Source organism: Suricata suricatta, chromosome 16 (assembly GCF_006229205.1).
Source record: "Suricata suricatta isolate VVHF042 chromosome 16, meerkat_22Aug2017_6uvM2_HiC, whole genome shotgun sequence".
In the NCBI taxonomy this organism is placed as follows: domain Eukaryota; kingdom Metazoa; phylum Chordata; class Mammalia; order Carnivora; family Herpestidae; genus Suricata; species Suricata suricatta.
In genome coordinates, this window is record NC_043715.1 from 58,977,167 (window position 1) to 58,991,912 (window position 14,746).

At 47.6% G+C, this 14,746-nt stretch overlaps 1 protein-coding gene across 4 annotated transcripts; it reads left to right on the forward strand.

The window, feature by feature from the left end:
* Window positions 1–23: 23 nt before the first annotated feature.
* ZSCAN22 (zinc finger and SCAN domain containing 22) lies at window positions 24–9,950 on the forward strand. Of its 4 annotated transcripts, none has more exons than XM_029926435.1 (5): window positions 24–247; window positions 662–845; window positions 2,883–3,041; window positions 3,925–4,377; window positions 7,191–9,950. In XM_029926435.1, the coding sequence occupies exons 4-5, from the start codon at window positions 3,978–3,980 to the stop codon at window positions 8,267–8,269; spliced, it is 1,479 nt and encodes a 492-aa protein (XP_029782295.1). In that variant the 5' UTR covers window positions 24–247; window positions 662–845; window positions 2,883–3,041; window positions 3,925–3,977; the 3' UTR covers window positions 8,270–9,950. The 4 variants fall into 4 exon arrangements, with proteins under 4 accessions (XP_029782295.1, XP_029782296.1, XP_029782297.1 ...); XM_029926436.1 differs by having other exon boundaries at window positions 24–229; XM_029926437.1 differs by having other exon boundaries at window positions 24–200.
* Window positions 9,951–14,746: the final 4,796 nt, after the last annotated feature.

A 14,746-nucleotide genomic window follows, 5' to 3' on the forward strand; every position in this document is an offset into this window, starting at 1 on the left:
TGGGGCGGGTCTGGGTGGGGTCCGCGGCGGTCGCGGCCGGAGGGGAACGTGCCAGGCGCCGAGGCCGCCATCGCGGGCGGCGAGCTGAGCCGGCGTGCGGTACCGACCCGCCGACGGGGACTGAGGTGCTGACGGCGCGCCTGGACGACCGGCTGACGGGCAGTGACCGGGACCGACGCGCAGACCTAGTGTGGAACGAGGTTGCACGTGGGACCGACTGGCCGGCTGCGTGGGTGTCCCCGACAGGGTGTGCTCCTGCGTCGGCCGCGTGCGGGTGTGCGCTTCCGACCGACAGCGTGGCAGTGGGTGGCCGTCGGACGCGGGGTGCGGCTGACGACCGCGGGGGTCCGAGCCTTCGCGCGGGGTGTCGTGTGATGTTGTGAGGAGAGCGCGGGGGTGCTTTCGGCCGCGTGACTTGAGGCGGGACCCAGACCGGCTGAGGCGGGGACTCGGTGGCTCGGGGACTCCGAGTGGCTGTAGGGGAATTCCGCCATGAGGGACCCAGAAATGTGGGCCTGGGGGGCTGACGCTGTGCCTGAGGCGGGGTGTGCGCCTGTCACTGCGCGATTGGCCAAGATTCTGTCGGGGTGCTGAGATGAGGGTGATGTGCAGCTTGCCGAGGATGTGACCGACCGAGAGTTTTGCTTCCCCGTGTCCGCAGCCGGAGTTGACCGCGGGCCCCCGCCGGTTTGGTGGCCATGACCCCAGCGGCGGCTGGGGGCCTGAGTCCGGCAGGACGCCGGGTGGCGTCAGGCTGGTCGTTCACCCCGCGTCCGCTGTGGGCCAGGCTGGTACTGGGCGTTTGTCACGGATCGCCTCGGGTTACCTCACAGCAGCCCTCTGAGGTAGGTGCCACTTGTCAGGGTGGGGACTCGCAAGGACAAAGAAATGAAAGAACCCCTCTCCTCGTTTGGTTGAACAGTCACGGATCGGGTACCTTGACCTGAATGCGAGGTCAGCACATTGGGGGATGGGCTGAGGCAGGTTCAAGTACGTGGGTCTCAGAGCTGCCATCAGGGATTTTCCAGAACAGGAGGTCCAGGGGTGCAGAAGGGAGCTCGGAATCTTACTGCAGTTATTGTCATCCCTGCCATTCCTGCTCCCCTCCCCTGTACAGTGATCCCCCAGGGTGACATGCTCAGCCTTTCCTGGCCCCTCCATTTGCATGGCACCCGTTTAATTATGCACTCGACATGGGCCGTGCTCTGGGCACTGCGGGCACTGGGGCAACATCTGGTTCTAGCCAGAGCTGGGAAAAGAGAGACCTAGGGCACTCAGGATACTCAGCTTGCTCCCAAGTGCTCAGACGACTCTTGGAGAAGACGGCAGGTAAAGTGTAGTCTGCAGGACTGGGAGAAATTAGGTGCAGAGGGAGATTTTAGAACACGAGAATAGGGGCAAAGGCTGAGAAGATGGGGATTGGGGGTAACAGCAAGGGTAAGGGGACAAGAAGCCCAAGTGAGCCTCAGGGTGGCGTTAGGGGCTAGAATACAGTTTTGTCAGAAGTTGTCACCTGCCACTGAAAGATTTCAGGATTGGGGTCTTGTCTAACCTTTGCTTCTCTCTGTGCCCAAGACCATAGCTCATGTGCCAACCATTTCTTATCTGTCTTTCTTATTTTAGCCAGCTTAGCAGGTATAAAGTGGCATCTCATTGTGGGTTTGATTTGCATTTCTCTGGTAGCCATGATGTCAAGCATCTTTTCACGTTGCCTATTGGCCATCTGTGTATCTTCTTTGAAGAAATGTCTAGTCAGAACCTTTGCCAATTCTTTAGCTGGATTATTTGTCTTTTACTTTGGAGTTGTTTAGATACGCATTCCTGTCAGATTCATAATTTGAAAATATTTCCTGCCATTTTGTGGGTTGCCTTTTTGCTTCTTGATGATGTCCTTCAAATCATGAAAGGTTTTAATTTCGATGAAGTTGTTTGCTTTATTTTTTATCACTTATCCAGGAAGGCTTTGCATTTTTAAAATTCAAGCATGGTTAACATACAATATTATATTCGTTTCCGCTGTACAACATAGTGATTCAACATTTATATACAGCTTAAAATGATCACCATAGGGGCACCTGGGTGGCTCAGTCAGTTAAATGACCGGCTTCGGCTCAGGTCATGATCCCCCCAGTTCATGGGTTCGAGCCCCACGTCGGGCTCTGTGCTGACAGCTAGCTCAGAGCCTGGAGCCTGCTTCAGATTCTGTGTCTCCCTCTCTCTCTGACCCTCCCCTGCTCACACTGTCTCTCTCTGTCTCTCACAAAAAAAAAGAAAAAGAAAAAGACATTAAAAAAATAACCATAATAAATCTAGTTACCATCTCTTACCATACAAAGTTAATACAATAATATTGTTTTCCATGTGCTATACATTACATCCCCATGACCTATTTATTTTATGACTAGAAGTTTGTACCTCTTAACCCTTTTTACCCATTTCACCCAGTCCCAAACCCCCTTCTCCTCTGGCAACCATCAGTCTGTATCTGTGAATCTAGTTTTGCTTTGTATGTCCATCTTTTTTTTAGATTCCACATATAGCTAAAATCATATGGTCATATCATATCTTTATCTGATTTCTTTCACTTGGCATAATACCCTCGAGGTCCATCCATGTTGTCATAAATGGCAAGACTTTGTTCTTTATTATGGCTAATAATCTATTATATATATGGGTACCACATTTTCTTTATCTGTTCATCTGTTGATGGGCAGTTAGGTTGCTTCCATATCTTGGCTATTGTAAATAATGCTGCAGTGAATATATATCTTTTTGAGTTAGTATTTTCATTTTCGTTTTCGTTTTTCATTTAGATAAATGATGAGATGTGGAATTGCTGGATTGTATGATAGTGCTTTTTTTATTTTTTGCATTATTTTTAGGTTTATGTGGATTTTTACATTTATATGGAATATTGACCAAAATTAACCATATGCTGGGTCACAAACCAAGTTTCGGCATATTTCAAAGGATTGAAGTTGACTAAAGCACATTTTCTCAGCACAACAGACTTACTCTAGAAATCAATAATAAAAAGACAAGTAAGTAGACAACTACAATTGTTTGGAAATGGAGTAGCAGATTTCTAAATAGCCGATGAGTCAAGAAGAAACCACAACAGAAATTAGAAAATATTTTGAGCTCATTAAATGATAACGAAGATGCAACATTAAACTTATGGGTGTGCAGCTAAAGCTGTGTTTAGAGGAAACTTTACAGCCTTAAGTATATGTATTAGAAAAGAGGAGGGGTGCCTGGTGGCTCAGTTGGTTAAGTGTCTAACTCCTGATTTTTGGCTCAGGTCATGATCTCACGGTTGTGGGATCAAGCCCAATATTGGGCCCCCTGCTGAGCGTGCAGTCTGCTTGGGATTCCCTTTCTCTCTCTCTCTCTCTCTCTCTCTCTCTCTCTCTCTCTCAAAAATACATAAATAAACATAAAAAGAAAAGAGGAAAGGAAGGAAGGCTGAAAGTAATTTGTTTAAGTATCCGTCTCAGAAGCCAAAATAACTAGCAAGGGAAAAGTGAGGGAATGACCACGTGGGAGTGTGTGGGATCGAGAGACCCGGTTCTGCATGGGAGGAGCACACCGTAAGCAGACTGGCCTTGGGGTCAAGCTGCCTGGGTTTGTAGCTCAGCAACTTCCAAACCATTCAGTATCTGGGAGGCTTTCTTTTCCTCCTCTATATCTGTTTTCATATCTATAAAATTAAAGGAAGTTCCCACCTCCTGAGTTTATTTAGAGTTTTAAATGAGTTACTATATGCAAATTTATAGAATGTTGCTTAGGCACCTGATTATTTTGAGCATCTGTGTCTCTCTAAGAAAGTCACTTTTACAGCCCCAAGCCTGCACCTACCCTGCTCTACAGATGTGAGCAGAGTCCCAAGTTCCACATAATGACAAAGTTACGACATTCCTGCAGACCCACTTCCAACGCTCCAGACATCCCGTGCCTCAGTGGAGTGCTGCTGCTTGATGGCCATCCCCAAGAGCTCTCTGAGCCCCGTGCCCTGGGAACAGGATGGCTTCCTGTGCGTGAAAGTGGAAGATGAGGAGGCCAGCCTCTCTGAGGTCCAGGAATCTAGCCCTGGCCACACTGCCCACCCTGAGGTCGCACGTCTTCGCTTCCGGCACTTCTGCTACAAGGAGGCAGCCAACCCACATGAGGCCCTGGCCCAGCTCCGTGAGCTGTGCCGCCAGTGGCTGCAGCCTGAAGCACATTCCAAGGAGCAGATGCTGGAGCTGCTGGTCCTGGAGCAGTTCTTGGGGGCACTGCCCCCCAAGATCCAGTCCTGGGTGGGTGCTCAGTTCCCCCAGAATGGTGAGGAGGCTGCCATGCTGGTAGAAGGTCTGACTCGGTCACCGGACAAGAGAGGTAAGAAGGAGCAACAGGGAACTGTTCACAGCACACTGTGGGCAGAGCCTGGACTAGAACATGGGAGCGCAGGGTTTGGGTTTGGCGTCACTCACACACACACTTGTCGTCACCTTTGTATGTCACCCAAACTCTCACACACTGTGCTAAGCAGACCTGTTTTGATTGCTAATGACCAAAAGCCCAGCTCAAACTGACTGCAGCAAAGTAGGGAGCGCCTGGCTGTATCCAGGAGCTCAATGGATGGCATCAGGACTCTTTTTTTCTCATTCTGTTTCTCAGTTGGGTTTTCCTACATTAGCTTAAGTAGTTTCTTTCCTCAATGGAGACATGGTTGGCCCGGCAACCCAGGCTTGTGTCTTACCAATGTAGAATCTGCAGGGGGAGACCACTAAAAGGTTCCTAGGCTGAGCCCCACTACAGCGGTTGGGGTCTTAATGCTTGTCATTGGCTGACCAGATCCCAGGGACTGATGTGAATCAGGAAAACCAGGCTGCTGGTACCAGATAAGGGGGCTGGAAACCTGTAGGAGGGACGGGGGTGACAAAAATGCCAGGTGTCTCCATGTGTCCCCTCTGAGTCCTCTCTCTGCTGGCCTCCAGGATCTGTGTGTGTCAGACCTGCCCTAGGCTAGAGTGGGCACCTTTACTCTGGAGGACCCACACAGATGTCCCGGCCCAGGGAGGTCCCAGGGGATGCAATCCAGAGCAGGGAGTGAAGGCTCCTCCTGGAAAGGCCTGGCCTGGCCTGGCCTGATGATAGCACATAGTGTGTGTATGCCAGTCACGAGGGAGGAGGTGTGCTGTGAGTAGGAAGGACAGAAATACCATGAAGCCTTGGCAGATCCAACCATGGCTCCTCCTCCTAGCCATGTGACTTTCCTGTGCCTCAGTTTCCCTGTCCATAAAATGGGGATTGCATCTCATAATACCTACCTTGGTGTCATTGAGAGATGTAAACAAAGCATCACCTGTGTGGCACATGAAACAGTGCCTGGTCCAAATTAAACATGATGGAAACTGTAGCTGTTAAGATAAGTCTTTTAGCTCCTTGAGAAACAGACCTTTCTGGAGAGGTTGGTCATGTGCCTTCCCTTGGCCCCATCAGCTCTGCCAGGCAGAGGTCACAGGGACAGGGAAAGTGGGGAGTGGCTGCATACTCCTGCAGGGTTGAGAAAGTCTTCAGAGAAAAGGCACTATGGCACTGAGATGAGGAGAAGGACCTGGCAGTCCAGGCAGCGGGGATGGTGAGGGTAAAGGCCCGGTGGTATGACATGGACTGGTGCGTTGTAGGAAGAGCAGTTGTGCGATATTGCTAGAATAGAGGAAGAAGAGGGATGTGGTACCAAGCATGTGGCTGAGGAGGCTGAGTAGCTAGGAGGACATCTGTGGGCTTAGATGACAAAAATCTGAAATCTAAAAAACTTTTTTTTTTATTTTTTCAATTTCAGTATGTATTATTTTTGAGAGAGAGAGAGAGAGAGAGCACATGAGCGAGGAAGGGGCAGAGAGAGAGAAGGAGGGAGAGGATCTGAGGCTGGCTCTGCATTGACGGCAGAGAGCCCTATGTGATGTGGGGCTCAAACTCACTACTGTGAGATCATGACTTGGGCTGAAGCTGGACTCTTAACTGACTAGGCCACCCAGGCACCCCAGAAATCTGAAGTCTATACCTGAAATTTCAACTTGACCACCAGCCAACTGTGTGATCTTGTACCACTTGGTTACTCAAGACCTTCCTTCAGCTGGATCTCAGTGTCCTTGTCTGAAATGCAGGCGTTCCAGTACGTCCTTGTGAGAGCAGACTGAAGGTGAAATGAGGCAACGGAAGTTACCCCCTGTGCTTGGAGACTAGCATATAACAAGAGCCTAACAGTGAGCAGCGACCCTGGCGGGCAAGCAGTATAGTAGACCTCTCTTACAGGTCCAGACGAGGGCAGGATTACCCAAGGCCCTGGAGCTGGGTCATGACAGGGCTGGGGCTCCACTGTGGACTTGAGCAGCAGTTCATTTGCCCACCCCCATCTCTTCCTGGAATCTGTCTGGTACATGATGCTATTAAGTGTCCCCAGGTGCCTTACACACCCTCAGGGTCAGTTCAGTTCAGAGGTCCATTCAGGCATGCTCCTACCTCACCTCACATGCTCCTACACAATCCAGCCTCCAACTACCTTTCAGCCACACTCTGTCTTCACAGGAGGTTATAAAAAAAAGAGTGGGCCTCAGGCCTCCCAGGGTCTCAGGGACACCAGGCAGGCATGTCACCCACTCACCCTCAACAGCGCTTCTTGACTTGGGGCTCGAGGTAGATTCTCCTGTGGAAAACTGCACAGTTGTCAGCATCTGGAATCGCTTCCCTCATTCAGTCAGTCTTTACTGAGCACCTGCAGAAAATGCTCAGTAGGCTTTCTAGGTCTGGGGCTAAGGCACTGAGAGCTGGGGCCTGCCAAGAGGGGGTGAGCATGCAGGCACTAGCAAGGGCAACCCCCCAGGTGTGCTTACTACTCTCATTCTTTCAGAACAGTTCAACCTTAGGGTTTTCCTTCTGACACTTGAGCCAAAATCAGCAGCCATAAAGAATGGAGAGTTTGGGGAAGGGGAGGAATGGAACCTGTGATCCAGTTTTCAGTGGTGTGGGAGCATAGCCCTATGGCCTTTGTCATCCAGGACACCAGATGGGAAACTTTGCTTTGGAAATGGGGGCAGATGTCAGGAGTGGCCAATTCTCTCCTCCCAGAGTAAGACCAGGAGCAGGCAGAATGGGGGAAGCCTTGTGTGGAAATAGTGGTGATGCTGTGGTTTGGGATGTTTCAGGAGAGGAACCAGGAGCTGAGCTCTCAGAGGCAAGCTGCAAGCAGAGTGACTTGGAAGCGTCTGCGCCACTGGATGGGGGCACTGAAACCCTCGTGGGAGGGAATTCCCTGGCACCTGCCTTTGGCGATGCTTGTGAACCTGAGGGCAGCTCAGAGAGGCAGGCAGCACTCTCAGGGGAAGTCTGGACAAAGTTTGTCCCCCAGGACAGGATGGATTTCAGGAAAACTTCAGAGCCTCACAAGGGTGTTCTCACAGACCAGACAGGCTGTGAAGCTGATGCCTTGGGGAATAGTCCCAACGTGTGGCCAAATTTCATCTCTCAAGAGAAGACACCAGAAGAGAAATTTGATCCTTTAGATGGTTATGGGACAAAGCCTCCATGCCTATACTCAGGGAGGAAGTCTTCCAAGTGTGGTGAATGTGGGAAAACATTCCAGAGTCCCTCCGCCCTCGAAGCACACCAGAAGAGCCACTCTCGGAAGACCCCCTACACCTGTAGTGAGTGTGGGAAAGCCTTCAGCCGGAGCACTCACTTGGCCCAGCATCAAGTCATCCATACGGGAGCAAAGCCCCATGAGTGTAAAGAGTGCGGGAAGGCCTTCAGCCGGGTCACCCACCTGACTCAGCACCAGAGGATTCACACTGGAGAAAAACCCTACAAGTGCAGGGAATGTGGCAAAACCTTCAGCCGCAGCACCCATCTCACCCAGCACCAGCGGGTGCACACAGGGGAGAGGCCCTATGAGTGTGACAAGTGTGGAAAGGCCTTCAGCCAGAGCACCCACCTGACTCAGCACCAGCGCATCCACACTGGGGAGAAGCCCTATAAGTGTGACGCTTGTGGGAGAGCCTTCAGTGACTGTTCAGCTCTGATCCGCCACCTAAGAATCCACTCCGGAGAGAAGCCGTATCAGTGCAAGGTTTGTCCAAAGGCCTTTGCACAGAGCTCCTCTCTCATTGAGCACCAGAGGATCCACACAGGAGAGAAGCCATACAAGTGCAGTGACTGTGGGAAGGCCTTTAGCCGCAGTTCAGCCCTCATGGTCCACCTGAGGATTCATATCACAGTACTGAAGTAACCCAGGAAAGCCCTCGGGACACAGCATATCCTCCCCTCAGAGGCTCGACATCTAAGAGAAACCCTGAGTTCCAAAAGGACAAAGAATGGGGTGGGTGATTGATAGTACCCCAAAGTGATAAGGTACTAAAGGGCAGACTCTGGGGCTATCTGGGAACAACTCTGCATTTGGAGACACAGATGGAGGTGCCTAATAAACACAAAGCTATTCAAGCCAGCTAGAGAAGCTTCTAGAAGGATCCTGCTGCCTTCCATACCCCACTCAGGCCCATCTCAGAGAAAGGACAGCTGAGCTGAGGATTTGGATTTGTCTCCAGACCCAGGGCAAGTGAAGCTTCTTTCAGGACTCTGTGGTCCCAAGATGCTCTGGGCAGGAGGGCTCCAGTTTCATATGCCCATGTAGCTGCTCTTTTTGCCTTTTCCTCCCCTGCTTAGCCCAGGAGGGTTGCCGGCCCATACCCACCTCCGTGCCTTCACATGTATTGTTTCACTCCATCTATTCATGTGTCACTCCAAGGCCAACCTGTGAGGCTGCCTCTTCTGTGAAGCCTTCTCCAGGCCGTCTGTCTGTTTCACAATCTCCCTTAATCGAAAGTACAGCCTGATGCTTGCCCAGCATCTGTTTCTCCCCGCCCTCTCCTTCCACATCCCATCAGTCATCAGCCCTGTTGGTTTTACTGAAAAATCACCTCTAATCATCTTCTCTTCCCTCATCACCTTCTGTGAGCCCTCATCACCTCTCCTCTGGATTCCATCTGGGGTCTCTTGCCTTCATTTTCTCCCCCCACCTCTGGCACTGTTCCATTCTCCACACCAACCTCCAGGGAGCTCTTTCTACAACCCACACCTGATTGTGTCATTGCATGGTGGAAAGCTCTCCAGTGCACCTTCTTCTATGGCAGACCTTCCTGAATGGGTTACAAGTATGCCAGGACATGAGTCCTTTTGAGCCCCAAACAAGCTCTCTGGGTACCCTCGTATGTGCCTGTGAATTTTGTCATTTTTGTGTGTGTGCAGTTATGTGAAAATGGTTTCAGACTACTGCCCCATGGGATAAATGGCAAACTCCTTCACCTGCCGTTTAAGATCATTTGTGACCTGGCCCCAGCCTCGTCTCCTACCGTAGTACCCCCACCTTCCACACACCAGCCATGTGGAACTACTTGTGGCTCCTGAAGAAGCCATATTTTCCCCACCTACGTGCCTCTGAAGCTGTGCCTGGAAACCTCATTTCTGTCCTCCCAGGTGTTTCACATATCCTTCCCTAAGAAAGCCTCCCCTGTCTCCTTGAGCCAACTTCAGCTTGCCTTCTCTGCTTCCAGAACACCTCCTTAACTTCTCTTTAATTTCTTGCCTTGTTGTATTTACTCCTTAAAGAGCTTGCAGTCTGTTTCCCAAAGAGAATGAGAGTTTCCAAGAGCAGGGGCTCGGTCTTATCTCAGTATCCATAGCACAGGACTCAGTAGGCTCTGACTGAGTAGGTCTGTTAAATGAATGTACTGTGACCAGTGCCTTCCAAGAGGCGGTCATCATGCTGCACCCTGCATCAATCTGATGTGTCTACATTGCTGTCCTCCAACAGCCCTGGGCCCTGCAGGGCAAGAAAAATCTGAGTTTCCTAGAGTCCCTACACTCAGACAAGCATGGCATACAGTGATCACAATAAAATGTTACCATATTGAGTTTGCCCTTTCTATCGCCCCAGAATCCCCCTGTGCCTTGGACTCCGTGGTTGCCAACATGCTGTCAGTGCACTCTCTGGCCTCTCACGGTTCTGTATCCCTGACCCTCTTGCAGGGTCCAGGTCTGTAACTGGATGTCACAGCCTCTGTTGTTAACTGTCAAGGTGTCAATCTTCCTTCCTCTCTTTCTCCAATGATCTTGTTGCACGTTAACCATTTGACCTGCCATACAGTTGTGTACTCCTCATCTCTCCCTGTGTTTTTTCCCTGTGGCTTGGACTTATTTCCTCTGTGTCACAAGTAAACCGAGTTACAAAAACCGACCAAGGAGTGAAGTTCAGAACAGGAAGGTTGAGACGCAGGGAAACACAGATCTCTGAGAGAGATACACCTACACACAGGCAGACTGCCCCACATAGTGAAGCCAAGGTGGAAAGAGAATGCTGACAGGAAAAAGCTCAGATGAGAGATACATGTTGGTGGTGAAACAATCACACGAGCCTCTAACAAGCCTTCAGAGAGTGGAGAAGATGTAGGCCTAAGGCACACTGCAAACCATACTCCTCCCCAGGGCTCCTTCTCGGACTTCGGGTAAGTGACTTCCCTGAACCTCAGTGACCTGCTCATCTGTAATGCAGGAATAAGATGACCTGCTTTGTGCGGCACCCAACCCATGGCCTGGCCAGTGACTCTGACTTGGAGCATCCGTCTCCACCTCCTTCTCACTCCTAGTCTTTGGCACTAAAGACTGAATCTCTACGTCTAGTGCTCTGAGCATCTCCAGCACCCACTTTGTCATGAGATTTGTGTCTTCCCATGTATGTCGAAAGGGGGAGGAGGTCAGGGGGAAAAGTCTTTATTAAGCATCCACATGTCTGAACATGTGTTTGTTCAGTCTGCCAAATAATTTATGTACATCAGCTCCCAACACTGAGGGCAAGACCACCATGCCCATTGTATAAAGCAAGGGACATAGGATTGTAGAACGTGAGTGGCCAAGTATACACTGACAGAGACTGGAAACACTGGGGTTTGAAAGCACATACAAATATGTTAGCAGTTTCAATAAGCACTACTTATCAACAAATCAAGTAAGACAAATGCTCACATTGGATCTCTTTCAAATCCAGGCATTTGTTCTTTAGAAGAAACACCTAAAACAAGGAAATGGGAAAGCTGAGGCTAAAGGAACAGAAGAGGATATGCAAGGCAGGCATGAATCTGAAGAAAGACAATGGAGCTATATTTTATTAAATTAGCTGTTTATTGGTTTTTGAGAGAGAGAGAACATGAGAGGGTCAGAGAGAGTGGGAGAGAGAATCCCAAGCAGACTCCACACTGTCAGCATGGAACCCGATGCAGGGCTCGAACTCACAATCTGTGAGACCGGAGTCAACACCAAGAGTCAGACGTTTAGCCAACTAAGCCACCCAGGCACCCCTATCACTATGTTTTTTTTTTAATAAAAAATAAATGCATTAGGAAGATGTGATATTTTGAAACGAGACAGCTCTCATAACATTATTATGGAACAGGGCACCTGGGTGGCTCAGGTGGTTAAGCGTCTGGCTTCAGCTCAGGTCATGATCTCACAGTTCATGGGTTCAAGCCCCACATTGGGCTCTGTGCTGACAGCTAGCTCAGAGCCTGGAGCCTGCTTCAGATTCTGTGTCTCCCTCTCTCTCTGACCCTCCCTTGCTCATGCTGCCTCTCTCTGTCTCTCAAAAATAAATTTAAAAAACATAAAATAAAAACATTCTTATGGAACAGATTAACATTGAGAAACTAGTAAGACCATACGTGTAATTGGAAATGCTACCATGTTCTCTGTGATAATAACAATTTTCAAAAATATATTAGTTTTTTTTTTTTTTTTTGAGAGAGAGAGAGAGACTGAGCAAGCACCAGTAGAGGAGGGGCAGAGAGAAAGAAAGACAGAATCCCAGGCAGACTCCACACCATCAGCTCAGAGCCCAGTGGGGGGGGGGGGGGTTGAACTCCCAAATCATGAGATCATGACCTGAGCCGAGATCAAGAGTTGGACGTTTAACCGACTGTGCCACTCAGGCGTCCCAATAGAATTTTTGAAAAAATAATGACTAGAAACTTATCAAATTTATACCTTTCCAAAAGGTTTCAGAAAGTGACCCCAAACATCTTTTTAACTTTTTAATGTCTATTTGGGAGAGAGAGACAGAAAGAGCGCAATTGGGGAGGGGTATAGAGAAGGAAGACACAGAATCCAGAGCAGGCTCTGAGCTTTCAATACAGAGCTTAACTTGGGGCTCAATCCCACAAACTGTGAGATCATGACCTGAACTGAAGTCGGACGCTTAACTAACTGAGTCACCCAGGCTCACTGAAATTCAAAACTTTTGAAAAGAGTCAATGCATCATATAAAAATTTATGCAGAAGATTCTGAGTTTCTTGTCAAAAATCATGAAAGCCAGAAGGCAGAGAAACAACATTTTTAAAGTGCTGGGGAAAAAAATACAACTGTCAATTAAAAATTCTATATCCAATGAAAATATACATCAAGAAGGAGAGCAAAATAACATTTTCTTTTTTAATTTTTTATGTCTTTATTTTATTTTAAGAGAGAAAGACAGTTGAGGGGGGAGTAGAGAGAGGGAGACAGAATCGGAAGCAGGCTCCAGGCTCTGAGCTGTCAGCACAGAGCCTGATGCGGGGCTCGAACCCACAAACTGTGAGATCATGACTGGAGCTGAAGTTGGAGGCTTAACTGACTGAGCCACCCAGGCACCCCCAAAATAACATTTTCACATAAAGAAGCAAAACTAAGACAGTCTGTTGTCAGCAGGATAAAAGGAGTTGTTTTGATGGAAGGGAAGTGATAACAGAAGGAAAACTGGAACTTTGGTAATGAAGGAAGAGTAACATATTGAAAAGATTTGATCTTTAAAATACAAATAACTGTGGGGGCACCTGGGTGGCTCAGTCAGTTAAGCCTCCAACTTGGTTTCAGCTCAGGTCATGATTTCATGGTTCCTGATATCAAACCCCAAGGAGGCCTCTGCACTGATGGCATGGAGACTGCTTGAGATTCACTCCCTTTCTGCCCCCTTGCCCCCCACTCTAAAATAAATAAACATACATACATGCATTTAAAAATATTTTAAAATCTTGTTGAAAACAAGATTTATAACATTGCTAGAGTTCAATGTATATTGATGTAGTATATATGACTACAACATACAGGGAGGAGGGTATCAAAATTCACATATTTGAGATTTATATATTTTAATGCATATATGTCAATAACCATTAGTGTAAATTTTTTTTAGTTTAAAGGGGAGGGTAAAGAGACTGATATAGTAATAAGGTTTCTACATTTCACTTTAGTAAATATTAATTCTATGTAGACTGTGAAGACTGGAGTATGCATATTGTAATCCCTGAGAAAGCACACACACACACACACACACACACACACACACACACCCCTATACAAAGGGATAAAAGATAAACCCAATATGTGAGTTAACATGGAGCTCTAGAAAATAATTAAGTAACCCAAAAGAAGGCAGGAAAAGGGAAACAGGGATGACAGAAAGAGCAGAGAGAAAAAAGGAAAAGGTAGACCCAAATCCAAACGTATCGATAATTGTATTACATTTTGGGTTATGAAATGAATAAGTCACAGGAATAAAAGGCACAACATAAGGAATATAGTCAATGACATTAAAATAGTGTTGTGTGGTGATAGGTGACAGCGACACTTGTCATGAGCATGCCATAATGTATAAAATTGTCAAATCACTGTTTTACACCTGAAACTAAGGTAACATTGTGTGCCAACTATACTCAAAAAAATTAATTTAAAAACAGAAGGGTGGAGAAATCGACTGAGCAAAGAATGCTAGAGTGACCATATTAAAATCATGCCTAATGGACTTCAAAACAAGGAAAATTACCAGGCATAAAGAGGGATGTTACATAATGATATACGGTCAATTCACCAAGAAGACCTAATAATTCCAAATATGTATGCAATATGTATGTATTTTAGGGCTTTGTTGCCTAAAACAAAGCCCTAAAATACAGGAAGTCAAAACTGATAGAACTGAAAGAAAATAATAAATAAATTCATAACGATAGTCGGAAACTTCAATACCCCTTTTTCTAGAATCAACAGAACAAGTAGACAGGAAATCAGAATACAGAAGAATTGACCACCACCAACCAACTGGATACGACTGATGAAGTTGCCAATATTTAAATATTGCCAACTATTTTTTACTGGTTTTTTAAAAGATGTTTGTTTATTTTTGAGAGAGAGAGAAGTAGCACGTGTGAGGAGCAGAGAGAGGGACAGATGATCCAAAGCAGGCTCCCGGTATGGGGCTTGAACTCCCAAACTGTGAAATCATGACCTGAGCCAAAGTCAGCCACTTAACCGAATGAGCCACACAGGTACCCCTATTGCCAATCATTTTATGCACAAAGTATTTTACTATTATTTAAACTGTTTTTAGGCCCAATAGTAAACTGTTACTGAAGAAGTAAAAAAGAACAAATTAATTCAGAGGTAAGTAGGAGAAGGAAGGAGGCCTGGGTGGCTTAGTAGGTTGAGTTTCCGATATTGGCTTAGGTCATCGGGCTTGCTGCTGTCAGTGCAGAGCCCACTTTGGATCCTCTAACCCCCGCTTTCTGCCCCCCTCCCATGCAGTCGCTTTCAAAAATAAACATTAAAAAAAAGAAGTAAATAGAAGGAAGGGAATAATAAGGATACAAGTAGAGATCCCCAAGGTAGAAACAAAACCATAGAAAAAAA

Coding starts and splice junctions, on each gene's coding strand:
- ZSCAN22 (XM_029926434.1), top strand. CDS start 3,978: ATGGCCATCCCCAAGAGCTCTCTGAGCCCCGTGCCCTGGGAACAGGAT. Junction 4,378..7,190: donor TCGGTCACCGGACAAGAGAG/GTAAGAAGGAGC, acceptor GGGATGTTTCAG/GAGAGGAACCAGGAGCTGAG.